The sequence below is a fragment of the Corythoichthys intestinalis genome, chromosome 4 (genome assembly GCF_030265065.1).
Source record: "Corythoichthys intestinalis isolate RoL2023-P3 chromosome 4, ASM3026506v1, whole genome shotgun sequence".
NCBI classification, from domain to species: Eukaryota; Metazoa; Chordata; class Actinopteri; order Syngnathiformes; family Syngnathidae; genus Corythoichthys; species Corythoichthys intestinalis.
The window spans coordinates 34,069,836-34,090,642 of record NC_080398.1 but is presented as its reverse complement, the minus strand read 5'-3'; the positions used below and the strand labels follow the sequence as shown (position 1 = coordinate 34,090,642).

The 20,807-nt window shown below is 40.5% G+C and overlaps 1 protein-coding gene across 2 annotated transcripts in view; it reads left to right on the top strand.

Moving 5' to 3' along the window:
• dgkb (diacylglycerol kinase, beta) overlaps nt 1–20,807 on the top strand; it is a 150,259-nt gene that overhangs the window by 113,263 nt on the left and 16,189 nt on the right. For both annotated transcript variants that reach the window (XM_057833809.1, XM_057833808.1), the window contains 2 exons: nt 7,382–7,472; nt 10,391–10,586. In XM_057833809.1, the coding sequence (XP_057689792.1) occupies nt 7,382–7,472; nt 10,391–10,586 (287 nt within the window). The remainder of the gene's footprint in view (nt 1–7,381; nt 7,473–10,390; nt 10,587–20,807) is intronic.

Sequence of the window (20,807 nt, the reverse complement as noted above, 5' to 3'; positions counted from 1 at the left end):
CGAGACTTGGAACTTTGATTGCAAATACCTAATGATTAATCTTCACACATTTCCTGCCCAATTTAGGCTCATTAGGACGTAGAATCAATAAATTGGGTATAAAATTGGCAACTGGAAATCCGTATACTGATACCCATTGATTGGGGATTCTCCAAGTAGATGTATATTGACAAAGGTATGGAAATAAGCAGTTGCTTTGGAGATCATTTATGATGTCTAGGGGGATTATCTTTTGCGAAATGTGATTTATTTATTTATTTTTTTAACATTTCACGAGGATTTCTTTACGAAAACAGGCCTTTGAATCACCAGTGTTGTTTTTGGCATCCATTTTAATTTTTATCTTAGTCTTTTGAACAATAATACTTATTAGTCTTAGTAATATTTTAGTAGTTTTAAAATGTGTTTGTCATCGTCTAGTTTAGTTGACATTTACTCAAAATGTTTTCGTCTAAAATTCAAAAGTTTTATCTAAAATACATTAATAAAGGTTTACAACAATTTTGAATGAGCATTGACAGACAAGCACATATTGTAGCATCTACATGGACAACGCCATCTTGGTGATAATACACACTCAGCGGGAAAACTTCGTTATTTTCAATTAATCATACCCACCTAGACGCAACGAACTGTATGTTAAAAAAAAAGAGTTCAAGATGACGCGTGCTGTTAGCATTAGCCTAGTGCTAATGCGATTGTCAATGCCATGCTAACGCTGCGGGTTACATTTAGTGTGTGATGATCAATCAGCAGTGCATATTTTCTCTTGCCAATATAAGACAACAAATCTTGCCATGTGTGTCTCTAAACAAGCAAACCTGGGGAGGACACTTGTGTGACACAACCAGATATTGCTATGATGCAGGCTAACCCACATAAAAATGTGAACGTGACGGAAACTGTGGTGCATTCTCGTCTTGTTGTCGTCTCAACTGGCGACAATTTGCATTCGTCTCATTATGTTTTAGCCTTCCAAGACGTTTTTAGCTCATTGTCTTGTTCGTAGATGAAATATTTTTGTTATCGTTGACGAAAATAAGACTGAATCACCAAGATTTTAATGGAAAGTTTATGATGAAATGTGAATTTCTAAAAGTTTAAACATGATGACTTCTATCTTGGACTCTTTCTGAGTTCACATATTTTGTCGCTCTGAAAAATCGGATAAATTGAATGAATTACATACAATTTTGCACTAAAATATCAGACCAATTGAGCAACATCTCACCATCACATTTTGTTAACGCTCTTTCGAAAGTCTCTAAAAAATTGACATGCTCCTTTTTAAAACGAAAGTATACTTCTCCGATACAACGCAGCTCGAGTCGTTCCTCAAACTGCCAAGTGGACCCGGTGTGCTACAGGCGGCGTGGCGCTATAACACCACGACGGTGCAGTGATGCAGCGCGGAAACAGTTGGTTATGTCAATGCGATATTTATCACCTCTGATCAAGAACAAATTAGTGCTAGAATAAGGTCGTAGATCACTGTGGGTTAGATGAAGTGTCAGCGCTACAGAAAAATCAATGAAAGCTGTGTTGTGTTCAGTGCGTGTAGTGTAAAGTGCAGGGAAAGGTGCCTTAGGGCGGTGAGGCCATGCGCAAGATCATCGCCACTGACATCTGTTTGGATGACCGAGCAACCAAGTGATATTTGAGATTAGGGTCTCAGAAATATATAGACGTTGATGTTTGGTTTGTGTTTGTTAGGGTTTAGGGTTAGGTTTTAGGTAGGGTTAGGGTTAGGTAGGCTGTTCTTAAGACAAAACACTCGTAAAGACAGTACAGTGCTGTGCTATCTAGACTTGACTTTTTACTACTACTACAGATTTCTATCTATCGCTCGACACACTCGAGCAGTTGCCATCACATGCTTTGCGTTGATACACTGCATGACCAATCACACATACTCTTTTTTTGAGGTTTCTCCCGCTTTATTATTTGAGCAACATTGTTTTTGTCTCCTGAAAGCTCCCATGGGAAGCATCATTAAGTTTGCATGATGTACCACCGAGATGCTGCAGTTTTATTTTTGTCTATGTCAAAGTAGAGGCAGACGATTCATTTGAGTTTATTTGTTTGGAAGATTTTATTTGCGTGTTTTTTTGTGGTCGTGTTATCTTAGGTCCACCGGACAAAAGATACACATGCTTACCTTGTACGGCGATAATGAGACTGCTGGTCATTAGTGTAGGAACAAGCCCACCGCCGCTCCCCGTGATGGATCCCGTGTTTGGCGTCAGTCGTCAGGGAACAAATGACAATCCCATCCAGCTGCTAATTATCTAATGAACAGGGACGCCGGGTGATTTGTTGCCATGGTGTTAGCTTGTTAGGTTAAGTGGTGCCAATCGACAGGAGTGGCCCTCTTGTCATACTCTCTCTTCTTCTGCTGTTGCTTGCTTGTGGAGCATCACTATGATTTGTTTGGTTAAAAAAAAATATGTCGGTTAAAAAAACAGGTGCTCAAAGGCCACATTTGATTACAAATAAAAAGTAATGTCGTATTTTAACATTTAAATAATGATTGATTAAGCAGTTATTTAACTTAAATGGCTGTCAGATAGATGTCCAATCCATTTTAACTGTGCAAGAGAACCTTTTCTGACCACACATTTTCCTTACACTCAATTTTCTGTTAACATGATTTTAAATAAAAATTAATTGGGCATCAGTCGTCGTCACCGGCATTGAAATTTGAGTATTAATATTTTTTATTTTATTACCGCCGCCAGTAGGTGAAACATATGGAAAGCAAAATTTATGCATTCTGTTTCATACTTTATGTCAGTTTTGATTTATGTATTCAAGATAAGTTATGATCAACCTTGGAGGATAAGTTTGTAATATGAACCGGAAGAAATGATTAGCCTATTCATTAGGGGTGTGAAAAAATATCGAAATGGTGATATATTGTGATACTATGCATCCCAAAAGGTTATCGATTCGCTCATGCCAAGAATCGAGATATCATTTTCAAAAAGTGTCAGTGCTTTCAAAAATAATAATAAGTAACCAGTCAACTTTCAGGTTGCCAATGACGGCGCTCGGCGCCCAATCCAATAAGACTGGGAAGGACGAATGAACGTTCACATATCATTGTCAGTCAGTCTTTCTGATTTTCGGGGCATTTACAGGTCACTTTCTGTTCATTTTAGGGCATTTATAGGTAACTTCCCGTTGAGTTTGAGTCACTGCCTATTAGGCCTGAACGATATTGGAAAAAACTATTGTTGCGATTTTTTTGAGGTGTGCAATATATTGCGATATTATATTGCGATAGTAAAAAAAAAAAAATATATATATATATATATATATATATATAATTTTTTTTTTTTTAAAGAAATTTTCACTAGATGACTTGAATAGCTGTTTGGAAATACTTTGCATGACACACCGTGACCACAGTGTATTCATATAATACCGTTTCATTTGTGAATGATTAAGATTGCTGTATTATTATGAAGGGATCCAGGAAGCAATGTCTGCACAAAATAGATAATTTATTGAACACAATATTTGACACTTCAACAGCAGCAAATACATTAAATGACAAATAAAAGAGCAGGTGCATTCGTCCCCTAAGTTTTTGACAAAATATAACAATAAATAAAAACTTCTGTAAAATAACAACAAAGTTGTAAACATAGTTGAACAAAAATATTAAATATGACAAATAAGAGTTGTTCACAAACTATAACAATAAATAAAAACCTCAGTAAAACAATAAAGTTGTCAACATATTTGAACTTAAATATTAAATCTGTCAAATAAAAGTGCTAGTGCATTAGTCCCCTGAGTTGTTTACACAAAATATAACAATATAAAACTGCAAAACTGCAACAAAGTTGTAAAAATATTTAAAAAATATTAAGTATCAAAACTTTATGTGCAGCTGTACTATAGTTATTTGAAAAATACGATTTACAATTAATTTAAATATAAAAGAAACAGAAACTCAATTGAACTTGTAAATAATTGAACTGAATAACAGCAAATAACTGATGAATAACAGAACCATTTTAACTCCCAAATTTCCTGCCTTCCTGATAGCTGTCACATGAATAAAAAGAAGAAAAGACATTCCTGCAGCTGTGTTATGTATTTGTCTGCATATCGTCCACCTTCCTTGCTCAGCAATTCTCAACTGGGTCTCATAGGTTTTTGGCCAAGACTACTAGTTTATCCACCATTGCAAGCTTGAGACAACAACGTTGGCACGTAACAATGTTCCCACCTGTACTAAAAAGCCTCTGATGGGAAGCTCGTAGCAGGAATGCATAGATACCTGCGTTTTAAATGGTCCCACATGTTCGACGGATTACTTCTTGTTGAGGCAACCATGGCGAGGCACTGTCAACAGGGCTGTTTTTTGTTCCTTATATTCTTGTCGATAGCCAAAATACTTCCAAAACTCCTTTTGGAGACAGTCTTCCCTATTCAACGTGTTGCTTGCTTTCACTTTGAAAACGGCCCCTCCTCCCTCCGCTCTGCTGTTCGGCCCCTCCTCCCTCCACTCCGCTGTAGCAGGGGAGGGGGAGGAGCCGATGACTGCGAGTTGGAGGGAATGGGATGAGAGGCTGTGCGCTCTCCTTCCCGCTCCTTCCTCAAAACAAACGTTTGTGGATTTAAAAAAATGAAATGAAAAAACTATCGCACGTCCTTGCGATGGGACTACTGCGCATGCGCACATCGCGATGGCGATGTTTAAACGATATATCGTTCAGGCCTACTGCCTATTCATTTCCAGGTCACTTCCTGTTCTGTAACCCAAAATCAACAGGAATTGACCCATAAAATGCCCCAAAATCAACTGGAAGTGACCCTGAAATGCTCCAAAATCAACAGACTGAAAATCAACAACTACCTCGTTGCCTGGCATTGGCTTCCACCGACGGCCATAGAAGTGGGAGGAACCCGTTTGAAGTGGGAGGGGTTCATTCGCTGCCACCCTCCCAGTTGAAATGGATTGGAGGTCTACTAGCGATAAACTTACAGCAGAAGGATGAAAATAACTTTTTTTGTTTATCAGTTTTGTAGAGTATTCTAGAATGATTTCCTTACCAATCTATTGATAATCATTGTATCACCATATCGTGAGATCATCGTTATAGTGAGCTTTGTATCGTAAATCTTATATCGTGAGGTACCAAGAGGTTCCCACCTCTACTATTTACCGTAATTTTCACACTATAAGGCGCACCTGACTATAAGCCGCCACGCACCAGGTTTGACACGAGCCGCAGCTGTCCTCACTGTATTATGGGATATTTAAACCAAAAAATATCAACCGGTAATACTTTATTTGACAGCGGCATCATATGACTGTCATAAGACTAAATGAACCGCCATGAAGCTTTGAACCAATTGGCTGCAAAGCTTCTTTGCTTCAAGAAGCTTAATTTGGCCATCACTGCTTCCTTGGGCAGACAGTCAACCACCGCTGCCATCTGCTGTCAATACTGTTGTTGTCCAACATGCCTCCTAGCATGCATTGCAGCGCTACAGACGTAAATCACAATCAAAATTCATTTTCTGTGCTAATTATTTCTTCTGTTAATGTTTCAGTTTATACATTAATTACTAGTTTTAGTCCTCGGTAACACTTTGACAGTGGCGCCGTAAGACTTTCATTAGCCAATCATAATTATGACATGACACTGTCATGAAGATTAATGAATTCTTTTAACATGTCATTTAGTGTTATCTGTCATAATTATGACAAGACACTGTCATGAGCATTAATGAATGCTTATAACAGATGCCATTTAGGGTTATCTGTCATAAGTATTCAGTAATGCCCATGATAGTCATAATTATGACGGTCGAATGACGCCGCTGTCAAATAAAGTGTTACCTATTAACCCAAATAAATCAACAAATAAGCCGCATTGGACTAAAAGCCACAGGATTCAAAATGTAGGAAAAAAGTAGTGGCTTATAGTCTGAAAATTACGGTATGTCAAATTTGCAAAGTTGGTAATACAATGAGAAAAGAAAGGGACAAAAGTCACTAAAGTCAGAAATATGGTGATGCTTTTTATAATAAAGTTTATAATGAAGTTTTAAGATAAAAAAAAATATGTACAGTATATACCACTCATTCACTGCTCCCACCCACCCCCACCCCCGTTCAAATGAATAGGATGTCTCTCATGATGATGAATGAGTTAAAGAAGCTATGTTTTTGTGTTTTTTTCATTTCATAAATTGCTCAAAATGCTCACATTTTATGAACTGATTAACATTGGATTTACTTTTATTGCGTTACAGGTTACATTTACAGTTAAAAAATTGACATGATTTATATTACTTCACAAAATTTTAACATGGGTGTAAACTCTTAGTAATAGTAGTCTTGCACCTGCCGCCGGGGCTGATTTGATCCCCAAATCAGCAACCACCCATTTTGAATACGCTGTCCTTATTTGTTTACGGACAAATACGGCAACTACAGTGCCGATTGACTGCGCGATAAATCAGCCGTGAGTGGCTGGAGCTTGCGAGTGGACCTAATGAAAGCCCATCTATAAAGTGGCTAAATGGTCCTGACAAAAGTCCTAATGAGGGAATCAATAATTCAGTGATTGTTCCTCTGCTTATACTAATACATCCCCCATGTCGGGGCCATTCTTTACTGGATTCGCTTCTGCGTGTCAGCATTGTTTTTGTTTTTTTGTGTGCGTCCTTCATGCCGGAAGATAAATGGCATTCCGCTCTTTGGCATCTCGGGGAAAGATGATTGTGTGAAATTAGAATTCCTATTTTGGATTAGCGCTGGTCCAGCCATCGATCGGACTCCGGGAATGTCGCAAAGTGGAATCCCACAAGGTCCGCTTTTCGGACCGCTGTTGTTTCAACTTTACATGATGTCATTAGATTAAGGATGACAAACTTGATAATTTAATCTGATGTAATTGTTTTATTATAAATAATAAAATATCAACATGTCATTTCATATTTAATTATTGGGATGATTAATTAACAATTAAATATCAAAATATAAAATGAGCACTATTTAATTGAAGATATTCTGATATATAATCATGAAAACTACTTGACATATTTTTAATATTTTGTATGAAATGGGCCCCTGGCGCCCCCCTCCCATGCTCTCATTTACTGTACACACAGTTAGTGCATAGGCAGATGGTTAGGTCATTGATCCTCAGCTCGCGCTTTCCTCCAACCACATTCATCGTCATCCTTCAATATGTGACGAATGGTGCGCATATTGTATTCAGTAGAGATTAATAACGCGCATGTCACAGCAATGTATTTCCTGTCCGGTGTTAAGGAAATCCCTTTTCACAAAAGATCCGCCTTTACAGATACTCGCCCCTGTCATGAGATGGATTTCTTTCTCTTTCTCCCTTAGAACAAAGAACAAGTTGTGGTACTTTGAGTTCGGCACTTCCGAGACATTCTCGGCCACGTGCAAGAAGCTGCATGATTTTCTGGAGGTTGAGGTGAGTCCAGAAATAAGAAAATAACATCATAACTAATCAAAATGTGTCCGGCATTTTGGCCTGATTTCTCACCGGTCCCTTCAAAATTGCCCTTTTCCTACGAATTTTACTGGATGATACAACATTTCAACATTCTATCGACGCTAAGACTAAATTGTGATAAAGTTCGCTTTTGTTTTGTGTGTGCGAGAAAAGCATGGCTGCAAAGTTGTTGTTTTTTTGTCATAAAAATTGTGAAATTGTCATCCAAATTCCAGCCTTCAAAACCAGTTTCACCAAGCAATGTGAAATTTGGTAGCAGTGTTCGTCTTCGTCTAGTTTTAGTCGACAATTACGGTACTCAAAAATGTTATTGTCTATAAAATTCAAGTTTTAGTCCAAAAATAAATAAAGGTTTCCAAAAATTTCAAATGAACATTGACAGACGAGCCCATAACTGTAACGTCATCTTTGTGATGACCATACAAACTCAGCAGGAAAACAGTACATTATTTTAAAAACAGTACATCATTTTTTTACGAACGAGTCCTGTTCCTACACTGGCGATTTAACCCGAATTTCCGCGGTAATCGGAATTAACCCTTTAAGTACCCCTAAATACCCCCTACATCTCAAAATAACTATCCAAAAACACGTATCATACGTCATTGTTTGTCTTCGCCAAGACGTTGGAGCTAAGTCCTAGCTAAACACAGAGCTAAGCTCCGAAATGACGATGTCAGATGCCCGTGTGGTTTGCTGACTTTTCTGCTGCTCATCACATCAACGCTTGCAGAATGGAACTAAAACATGAAATTAAATCACTTTCATCTTCAATAACAGCGATTCAAATTACGGTTTATAACTAGCTGCTGATACATAAAATAACAATCCAAATGATGAACAAACAAATAATTAGCATATATCAGTTAGCATTCACACATCATCAAAAACAATCACATAAACTCGTCCCAAGTATTTGACCACAATTCAAAACGCACAATAAACAGTACAAAAGGTGTAATATACAGGTGTTGCCTCTGAGGATTCTTCACAAGCAACAAATCTGCGCTCAGGCTTGCAGCTGTAATCATTCCCCTCTCTCTTTCTCTCGGCTCCGCGACTTTCTCGTGTGTGGAAGTACTACCTGCTCTGTGCTTCCTGCGCCAAAATAAAAGCATGTATCACAACACAAAAAGCAAAATTTAAATAAACAAAAAAAAAAAAAAAATACAAAAAGGTGTACGACACTCCGGCATCGTAAAGTTGAAATTGTCATGTCATTTCCCATTTTATTTTGAAGGCTTCAGCCTCGTCGTGTCTGTGTAGTTGCGCTTCCTTATGTCGCCTAATCGCCTATTGTTTCCACCTGTTCCCCATTACCTGATGTGTATATATTGCCTGAATTTCCCTTGTCTTGTGCAGTAGTGTCTTACACCCATGCTGATCTCGTCAGCCTTCTTTTGTAGCAATCCTAGTTGTCTAGATATTATCCTCCTTTTGGAGTTCTTTGTGTTTGACTTTTTGATCTTAGTTGTCTTGGCTTTTTCCTTCATTTTGAGCGTTTTATGTTTGTACTTTTCCTCATCCCCGCATGTCAGCGGAAGAACCTTTGTTTTCTCAATGAAGTTTTTGTTGCCAGAACTCCGCAGCGGAGTCCGCCTCGTTATCTCAGTCTTGACAAAAATCGTGTAAGTTGAGTACTTCGCAACCTAGGGACTACCTGTAATTAAACCCACCTGGACGCCACAAACTCTATGTAAAATAAAATAAAATAAAAAGTTGTCCTAGAGTTTAAGACGCTAAATGCTAATGCTAACGTGACTGCTATGCTAACGCAATAAGTTACATTTAGTGTATGATGATCACTCAGCACAGACCTTTAAAGGCTAAAGCAACATGGCATATTCTCTCTAGCCAAGACAAGAAAACTTTTTGTTTCAAAACAAGCAAGTCTGGAGCCTGGAGAAGACACCAGTGAGTGTGTGTGTGGGGCGGGAGAGCACAGCACGTCACATTAGTGACACAACCAAACCCTACTATGAAGCAGGTTAACTACACATACAATAAAAAAAATGTCACACATTGTGAACATATAACTGCACATATGGCACATTTTCATCTCGTTCTCGTCTCGTCAGACGAAAACTGGGATTCGTCTCAATATGTTTTAGTTTCCCAAGGAACGTTTTTAGCTCATCATTGTCATGAAAAGACTGTTCGACAACAAAATATTTTTTGTTATCGTCATTGTTGAGGAAAACATTATGTCAAACCAGTGTAGACATATAAAAAAGTCTCTAAGCTACACCTGAAAAAAAGAATGTTTTTTTTCTTTTCATTTTCCAACAAATGTTGCCTTTTTTTGCCTGATTCTTGGGAAATCCCAACCACATATGTATAAACCAAAACTGTCATAAATAATAGATTTTTTGTCAATGAATGTGGGCGGAGCGTGGTGGGAAAGTTTAAGGACTATCGACCATTTTCTATTTGCCACACTTAATTCATTTCCTGCAATACGTTCAATTAATTTTGACTGGGAGAGCTGGCAGCGATCATTTCCTGCCAGGCCGTCCCAGTCACAATGAATAGGAGGTCAATCGCTGTTGATAACAGTGAATGAGTTAAAAAAAAATCCACAAAAAAAAGGATTTCACTCCATTAAGTTCACAGCTCACCTGCTGTCTTTCCACAAATAGCTCAAAATTATTCAAATTTCACTCCTCCGAAAACGTGTAAGCGAAGGGCCTCGTCACATGCTTCCCATTGGACTCAGTTGCCACACAAAGGTAATTAACCCTGCACGACCCCATAGAGGGTGATACCGTATGTTAATGAAGATACAAGTCATAGTTTCTCTCTCAAAGTAACTTATTAATTAAAACACGAAAAGAATGAAAACTGCATTGCGTCTGTCTTGTTTCTTTCTTATTTAGTGTGACGGCGTGACCCTCGACCTGAGCTCCGTTTCCTTGGAGGGCATCGCCATCCTCAACATTCCCAGCATGCACGGCGGCTCCAACCTGTGGGGCGAGAGCAAGAAGAGGCGGGGTCACCGCAAGGCGGCCAAGAAGGGCCCGGATAGGAGGACGCCTTTGACCGATCCCAAAGAGCTCATGTTTGCGGTTCAAGGTGAGAGCAGCAACACCAAAACTTGGGACCCCAAACTTTTCTCGAGTGCATGAATATTTCACGGATGACAAGGCGAATCACAGCCAGCGGCTTTTGTTTTCGCCACGGAGGTAAAACCGTGTCACTATTTGGAACTGTCACTTGCGTATTAATGACCTGCAAGGCCAGTGGAGGACAGGCTCAGTTAATCGGAGCAGACTCCCCTGACTCCATTTACGTCAAAATGGCGCCCGTCACTGGGAATGTGTGAATGGGCAAAAAAGAAGGGGGACAGCGGCTACCCACTAAAATGTCCGTTTGGCTTTCCATAAGGATACCACTAGAAATATAAAATCAAGCATTGAAAACAAAGTTTGGTGCGGGACCTTTGTAAATTCTGGTGCACTTGATTATTAGCCGCAGGTGCCCATGTATAAATACAGGTAGTCCCCGGGTTACGAACAAGTTCCATTCCTAGGCTGGCGATGTAACCCGAATTTCAATGTCTGTTTGGCTTTCCGTAAGGATACCACTAGAAATATAAAATCAAGCATTAAAAAGAAAGTTTGGTGCGGGACCTTTGTAAATTCTGGTGCACTTGATTATTAGCTGCATGTGCCCGTGTATAAATACAGGTAGTCCCCGGGTTACGAACAAGTTCCATTCCTACACTGGCGATGTAACCCGAATTTCCGCGTAAATCGGAATTAACCCTTTAAAAAAAATAATTATCCAAATAATCCAAAGGTATTGTATGTTTAATGATGGAGAATACACTGCCCTATGTTGGCTGCGTTGGGTGTAGCTGGACTGTCGCCTTGGCTTCTATGACTGAGTAGGAGACTCGTCTGACATGGATATAGACCCCAATCACCAACGTCACACAATCACGTGATCGCTGTATTGTGCCGCCATATTGTCCGTCATTGTGTGTCCGTATTGACAATGGTCGTAGTTTCTAAAGGTGGATTCACTTGTAAATTATGGAAGCCCCGGTGCTTTCAGACGCTGTAAACTCATTGGATGAGTTGCATAAAAGCCGTTATTTGGAAAAGCTTCGGTCGATCCAGTCGTCAGATCCATATTTGATGCCCAAACCGATGTTTCCTCCCGTCCGCTCCCGTCCCGTGCGTTAGAGCGTTAGAGCCGAGACCACAAAATTTCCAATCATACTCCAGTTTATGTCACGATGAGGAGTCGGGTACCCAAAATTGGCACCGGCCCGAATATAAACCGACATTTGGTCAGCTGAGCGTCACCGTTGTCACGATTGTAAAATGAAACTTGATCGACAACGGGCCGGTGTGTGCCGAAAAATAGCTGCCCCACGTGAAATGTCCCCCCTGACGGGAGCGCTTATTTATAACACTTTACTGACGTGAAAACATCAAATGTTTTCATGGACCTATTACAGTAATGGATTTACGACTGTAAGATAATATTAGTACAGTAAAACCTCCGCTGACGAACGCTTAAGCTCACGAACTTTTCGCCTCAAGAACATTAAATTCGCGAGCATATAGTCTCTGCTGCCGAACTAGTTTTCGGCGGACGAACCAAACCACGCGGTCGAACAGCGCCACGAGAAGCTGACACACGCTCACGGCGTCCCAGTTAGTATCCTCCCTTTCGTTGAGTGCGGACGTGGTTTGTGTTTGATAGACATTTTGGACCATATTGAGTGTACTTTTGCTATTATGGGACCGAAAAAGAGTTACCTACAGTCCTTATGGAAGGTGACTCTCCTTCCAAATAGTAACTCCCTCCCTCCCTCCTCCTCCCACTCCATTCCATCAAGCCATCAACTACCATCACAAAGGTAAATAAAACGACTTTATTATACAGTACAGTTTATTTCTTTAATTACAATACAATAGCACATTTATTATACATTAAATAAGGTATATTTTTGGGTAGTTTTAAGGCTTATTTAGTAGAAAATTATGTTTTATGGGGACCTGGGAACGGATTATTCTCATTTTAATGGTTTCTTATGGGAAATAAATGTTCGGTAGACGAACTTTTCGCTTTACACACACTTTCTGGGAACCAATTATGTTCGTGAGCTGAGGTATCACTGTACTGTATTTTAGTAACAAATCGTGGACTGGGCCACATAACCATCTATGAACAGAAATGTATTACTCTACAAGTTTTCACGACCATATCCCAATGACAATCACACAGGTATGACATTTATTAGTTCAAGCAGAGTAAAATAATACATATTCACGGTACAAGAAAGTCGTTTCCGTGTGGGCGCTTCCGTCAGGGGGGACATTTCATGCAGGGCGGCTATTTTTCGGCACAACACCTGTTGTTGCGCTCACCTTCTTGCTGCGCGACCGTGGCGATAAGCATCGTAGTCTCCGTCTGATGATGTCTGCGATCGTGTTGGCATCATATTGATGTTTTCGCCGCTGTCTAACGGCTGTCGACACAAACGCATCATGGACAGAGACAAAGAAACCGTGCTGCTTTAGAGATTTGCCCTTTTAAAAATGGGCACACAGCAACTACTAAAATGACCGTATATCTTCTCTGTTACTGCAACCAACCGCCACACATGCCTTCACCATTTTGATTAATCAATGTTAACGATTGTCAGGAAGGTTTTTGGGTTCGTTTACTAGGCGGTGATTCCTTAGACAAGTAGAAAAACACGCAGTAATAGGATGAATGAACGTATCGGTAATATGTAAACACGATGAGCTGACGGACAATATGGCGGCACCAGTCAGGGGGGCGGAGTTGTGACGTCACGTGATTGGGGTCTATAGGACAGCTGTCCTTTCTTTTGGCCCACATAAGGCTGTGAGCTTTTTCAACTAATATATGTTTGTTTATTCATTTGTAATTAAGTCTAGAGCAGGGGTCGCGTTAACCGGATATTTTCCGTCGTTGACCGGTTTTTTAAAACGGTGACGGAAAAAACTGAAATCCGTCCGTCATTTTGACAGGTTGCAATTCACACCCCAGACCACAGGGTGGCGAGTCAGCATATTAGCTATTGTCTCTCTTAATGCATGACGTCGTTGGCTCTTCTGTCAGAATATTGTAGCGTCACCGGGGTCTGGCGGCGGCACCGTGATTGACACATCAACGCGAGGTTCTTATTGGTGCACCCGGTGTGCCAGCGCGTCATCCAATCACCCAATCACATGACGTCATAACTCCGCCCCCCTGACCGGAGCCGCCATATTGTGCGTCAGCTCGTCATATTTACACATTACCGCTACGTACATGCCTCCTATTACGGCGTGTTTTTCTGCTCGTTAATATTAATAATCAAAATGGTGAAGATGAGAGCGAGATGGACTGCTGTAATTCGACAAGAAGTCTGGGCACCAAACGATCACCACAGACTATGTAGTAGTCTTTTTCTATCTGGTAAGATGCATTTAATATATATTTAGAAGATTTTGGGCTGACAACCACAATTAAGATCATTGTGTGACGTTGGTGATTGGGGTCTATATCGTTGCCTCTTTTTCTTTGGGGGCGGAGTTGTTGGTAAGCAGAGTAAAAAGGGAGAAAAATACCACGACTTCCGTGTCTAATTTTTCGCCGCCAAGCAAGTGTTACAATATTAATTAAAAATGAATGAAAACTAAATACTATTGAATATGTCATCATTATCATTTAAAAAATTTAAGTGACGGGTAAAAATAGACTATGACCGGATTTTTATGACCCTGTCAGTCAAAATGACAGACAACGAAAATGTCTAGCGCAACCTCTGGTCTAGAGATACATTTTGTGTGAGCAATTTGCTATGAAAATTGTAAATACGTTAGCATTCATAGTATTACGCTAGCAGACTTTTGATAGGCAAATTTGGGTAATAAAATCTATTAAATTCACATTTTGATCAGACGAGATGGACGTTTGAACACCAATTATTCAATTGAATTTAGGGATACAGTCATTAACCTGAAATGGTTCATTTTTAGTTGAAAGATGTTTATGTGTATTATTTGACCCAATATCTTCCAATATTTACAAGCCTGAAACTTCCTAGAGCAGCCTGCCTTCAAGCTGCTGCAGGGGCCTTCTGAGGTCCTACAGTCAGTCAGCGACGGCCACAGTTGCCCACACAGATTTTATTTGCTAATCGGCCAATGGCGATGTTGGAAAAAAAGTCCATATATCGGCCCAATATATATCAGCCGGCCGACCTATAGAGGCCTGTAATTGTCAACATGGGTAAACCTCAACCATGAGAGACAGAATGTGGAGAAAAAAACCCCGAAAATCATATTGTTTGATTTTTAAAGAATTTATTTCCAAATTAATAAGTATTTGGTCACCTACAAACAAGCAAGATTTCTGGCTGTGTCAAAGAGGTCTAACGTCTTCTAACGAGGTCTAACGAGGCTCCACTCGTTACCTGTATTATTGGCACCTGTTTTAACTCATTATCGCTATAAAAGACACTTGTCCACAAGCTCAGTCAGTCACACTCCAAACTCCACTATGGCCAAGACCAAAGAGCTGTCGAAGGACACCAGAGACAAAATTGTAGACCTGCACCAGGCTGGGAAGACTGAATCTGCAATAGGTAAAACGCTTGGTGTAAAGAAATCAACTGTTGGAGCAATGATTAGAAAATGGAAGACATACAAGACCACTGATAATCTCCCTTGATATGGTGCTCCATGCAAGATCTCAACCCGTGGCGTCAAAATGATAACAAGAACGGTGAGCAAAAATCCCAGAACCACACGGGGGGACATAGTGAATGACCTACAGAGAGCTGGGACCCCAGTAACAAAGGCTACTATCAGTAACACAATGCGCCGCCAGGGACTCAAATCCTGCACTGCCAGACGTGTCCCCCTGCTGAAGCCAGTACTCGTCCAGTACACGTCCAGGCCCATCTGTGGTTCTCGTGTTTGGAGGAGAAAGAATACTGAATTGCATCCGAAGAACACCATACCCACTGTGAAGCATGGGGGTGGACACATCATGCTTTGGTGCTGTTTTTCTGCAAACGGACTTGGACGACTGATCTGTGTAAAGGAAAGAATGAATGGGGCCATGTATCGAGAGATTTTGAGTGAAAATCTCCTTCCATCAGCAAGGGCATTGAAGATGAGACGTGGCTGGGTCTTTCAGCATGACAACGATCTTCGTAAGAAGCCACCCCTTTCAAGGTCCTGGAGTGGCGTAGCCAGTCTCCAGATCTCAACCCCATAGAAAATCTGTGGAAGGAGTTGAAAGTCTGTGTTCCCCAACGACAGCCCCAAAACATCACTGCTCTAGAGGAGATCTGCATGGAGGAATGGGCCAAAATACCAGAAACGGTGTGTGAAAAGCTTGTGAAGAATTACAAGAAAACGTTTGGCCTCCGTTATTGCCAGCAAAGGGTATATTACAAAGTATTGAGATGAACGTTTGGTATTGACCAAATACTTATTTCCCACCATGATTTGCAAATAAATTCTTTAAAAATCAAACAATGTGATTTTGTTTTTGTTTTTTCTTCCCAAATTCTGTCTCTCATGGTTGAGGTTTATCCACGTTGACAATTACAGGCCCCTCTAATATTTTCAAGTGGGAGAACTTGTTGTTATTAGTAGTTGACTAAATACTTATTTGCCCCACTGTACTTCCTGACCATAGGTGATCCTTACCATGATGTGTAATGTTACACGTTTTAGACATTATTCAATTAGATATTTTACTGTAAATAAAACCTTAGGGAGCTCAAACTATTTATGAAAATAAAAATTAAAGTCATAATTAATATTATAAGTTCGCTTTGGTAAATGTCCTTCATGAGAATCAACCCACTGCCAGTCTGAAAGCACAAAATCTCTTTAGAACAGAACCAGCTAAAAGGTGAAGAAGTTTGGTAGAGGACCACCATGAAACTTGGCCCCCAAAAAACCTTTCAAGTTAATTCAAACTCGGCACCCCTACCCGCCAGACGAAATAGGTGCATTTAGTGGTCAACACAAGTCCTATAGCCAGAGGGGGCGTAGTCGAGTACGACACATGTATCAAACTGTTGGCAGGCTCTAGCTCGTGTGTATGTGTGCGTGTGTGGATGTGTGTGCCTGACCTTTCTGGAGCTGTTAAATCATCCTGCTGGTGACGCCAGGAGACAAGCCCCTCAGGTGGAAGGGAATGGCTGCGGAGTGAATTATTTACAATGAGAGTGAGGTTTTTTTTCCCCCCACTGTGGGTGGGGTGTGTTGTTTGGGGACTGATGCCCCGTGACAACCCCCGCTCGTAGCGCTCATTGGAGGACAGATCACTGCTGAAATTCTCCTCCCACATTTGAGCTTAGCTTTAGACTGACTTGATGGCCCTGCTGGTGCCTCGACAGCAGGATGGTGTTTTTAGAGAGCCTCTGTTGTCTGAGAGTGTGTGAGGAAGATATGAAGATGACTCTTCTCGTTTTGAATACATTTGCTGGTTTCTGCAGAATTGTTGTTCATGATGGTTTAAATGTTGATGGGCCTTTTCGCCTTTGCCCCTGAGTGCATGGCGTCAGTAATTTGCCCCCCAAAATCTGTAGTGTGGAGGTGCACGAGTCCATTTTGGATGGGTTTGGTCATAGAGAATCCATTAACATATACTTGTTCACACATTCATTCACAAAGTGGTGCATTTCCTTACTTCCTCCCTGAGGCTTAACCCTCCCCCACCGGTTGTTCCTCAGTGTCAGTGAGTCAGTTGTGCTACATGATGGTTGGAGGAGGGGAAATTCCTGAACTTTTTCCCCCACTGAAGAAAACAAAATTGCTGGTATGGGAGTACTTCGGCTACAGAAAGGTTACAAACAGCCGCGGCTTAAAGGAGGAGGTCCAACCGACACATAAAACATGTTTGCGGAAGGTGGCTGCCGAGGAGGCAATACCTCCAATATGGTTTTGCATTTATACAAAATTACAGGTTGGTAAACACTGTCATGAATGTTTCCCACCAGCTACAAGAGTCAACTCCAGCGTGTTTAGTGTGTCTAGCGATGGTAAAAAGTGTGTTCTTTTCTCTCTGGCACCTGTATTGAGAAAGAGAGTGTGTACAATGTAAACATAATAAAATATGAAAATAATTCATGGAAAATAATTAATTATTTTTGTTCTGATGGTAATAATGTTGAGCTGTGGCTGTGGGTTTAGGCTCACCTAAAGGACTGCATTTATTTAAATTTTATTTAGAATATATTTTATTTATTTTAACTGAACATTATACTTATTTTCCAATTTTTCTTAATATGTTTTGAAAAATAAAAATCCTGTTCAATGGATTTTTAATTTTTTTTTTTTTTTTTTTTTAAACCAGATATCTCAAAGTAACACATTTTAGAGCTGTAATTGCAATACCATGATACAGTGAAACCATGATATGACTTAAGCTTATCATACCGTCAGAATAGCATACCGGCACATGCCTAGTTGCAATAGAGTTAATTTTCTGAACAAAAATAAGAGTATTTTTATACTGGATGTCGGTGGTTTGGCTGGGTGTCGCCTGCTCCGGCGGGGGGGCCCTGCCCGGCCCTTGGGTTGGTGGGCCGTTGGGGGTCCCACGATATACCGCGCCGGCTAGCGGGCTGTGGCTCGTAGGCCGGGTGGGCGTAGGGGTTGGTGGTGCGTCCCCTCTTCCCATCCCTGAAGGCCGGTTGATGGGGGCGCGGGTTGCCCGGGGACCACCCTGGATCCCTGGGGGGTGGCGATGGCCCCCTTGCTGGGCTGTGGGAGGAGGGATGGGCTACGCTGGCTCCCAATAGGCTGGGGAAGGGCCAGGGCCCTGGGGTGGCACCAACGCGGCATATCCATTCGCCTGCGGGACTATCACATGTTAGATGGGACTCACGCATGACTAGGTGAAATTAGACACATTCAAGTAGGGAACCTCGGTGTCAGGATTAGCGAAGAGACAGCATAGACTAGAATGCCAACATACTTACGACAGGTTTTAAAAAAAAAAAAAAAAAAAGTATTTTTATACTGGTTACCTTATTTTTGGTATTTTTTAATATTGTCTAAAAAAGCATTGAATTGTTGTCAGCAAAAAATATGGATGAATCAGAACAAAAGTCAAAAAGTCTGAATCAAAATATCCCAACACCTAACTGCATCTTAAAATAGTGGCTGCAATTGATAGCGATGGATGTATAGTATTCACAGTATGTGCTGTGGTAGTTGGTGAAAGAGCTGAACTGGGAGGGACTGACAAAGAATGGTCACGTTTTAGTGCCATTGGGAGTGACAGACATCCAATGCATTTTGACTGTGTATCATCGCAACGATTATTTGCTGCCAACCTTCTCAGTCAGAATAGATAGGACGTCTATCACCGGCAAGGGCCAATGAGTTAAACAATAGTTTAGTTAGGCATTGGCGAAATAATTACACGTTCAAACGTTTATCCATCCTAGTGTGAACGTAGCCAGGGGCTCGAAAAAGCAAGCCCACGGTGACACATGCGTGAAAGCGTTTGCACTCGGGTGCGAGAACGGGGGAGGGGGTGAGGCCCGATGTCATCTGTGTATGTACACACAGCGTGACCCTGAAAAGCAGCTCACTCACAGCCCCAGATAGAGAGCGACGCCTGTCCATCACCATGGTGACGGGCGCGACAACAACAACAGCCACGGGAAAGCGGACGCGACAGGTTTGGAGCAGCCAGTTGGCAACCTCGCACGCATCTCCAAAAAAAAAAGGAAAACTCTGACTTTCAATTAATGTGAACGCGCTCCCGACAGCTCCTTAATTCGAGGAGGGAAGCGTCAGCGGCTGAAGCAGATGGGGCCCCGCGTGACACCCAGCTTCCAACAGGGCCAAAATCAATACACATCAGTGCAAATTAATAATGATATGATCACAAGATTGCCTGGCATTGCCGGTGCAATCTAATTAATTGACACGCTGCTGTTCTTAAGTCGCCCTTTACGTGTTTCAGATGCTGATGCGGAGCATTTTCTTCTTTGACACCTGACTAGGGCTGGGCGACATGGCCAAAAAAATGTCCGGTTTTTCTTTCCCAAAAAATCAATTTAATTTTTTTCAGATTTTGTGTCTCACACTAGTTTTTAAAGGAGTAAAAATGACGGAGCTTCTTTATTTATTTATTTATTTTATTTTATTTTATTTGGTTCAAACTAGGGCTGTCAAAATTATCGCGTTAACGGGCGGTAATTAATTTTTTTAATTAATCACGCCCCGCTCAGATTAAAATGACAGCACAGTGTAATGTCCGCTTGTTACTTGTTTTTTGGCATTTTGTCGCCCTCTGCTGGCGCTTGGGTCCAACTGATTTTATGGGTATCAGCACCATGAGTGAGCGTGGTGTAATTATTGACATCAACAATGGCGAGCTACTAGTTTATTTTTTGATTGAAAATTTTACAAATTTTAATAAAACGAAAACATTAAGAGGGGTTTTAATATAAAATTTCTATAACTTGTACTAACATCTATCTTTTAAGAACTACAAGTCTTTCTATCCATGGATCGCTTTAAGAGAATGTTAATAATGTTAATGCCATCTTGTTGATTTATTGTTATAATAAACAAACACAGTACTTATGTACCGTATGTTGAATGTATATATCCGTCTTGTGTCTTATCTTTCCATTCCAATAATAATTTACAGAAAAATATGGCATATTTTATAGATGGTTTGAATTGCGATTAATTAGGATTAATTAATTTTTAAGCTGTAATTAACTCGACTGAAATTTTTAATCGTTTGACAGCCCTAGTTCAAACACAATTAATGGCCGTTTCCTTCTTACATTTAAAGTATCCCCCTATTTGAGCTGTCAGCCCCATATATAAAGTAACACAGAAACAAAGTTTGAGTTATTGTCATGTCAATAATCAAGGGGTGCTCAGTACATTGATCGCGATCTACCAGTCGATCAAAACGCTAGTGTGGGTAGATCGTGGCATTAAAATTTTTATTTTATTTTATTTTTTTAAATTCAATTTAAATATACTTAGTTAATTATGTTGTGTGAGCAACATATGTGGTTATCAACACCGCCCAGCTGTTAAGGTAGAATGCAGAAGGTTGTGTCCTTGAAAGGAAGATCTTGGAGCAAAAAATAATAGGCGACAGTGAATTAATCAATGCACCAATCATTGCTCGATCAACACTACATGTCATATGTAGGAAGAATCTAATGGTATATACAGTGGTACCCCTACATACGAATTTAATTCGTTCCAGGACCTGGTATGTAAGTCGAAGAGTTCATATTTCAAGAGGGATTTTCCCATAAGA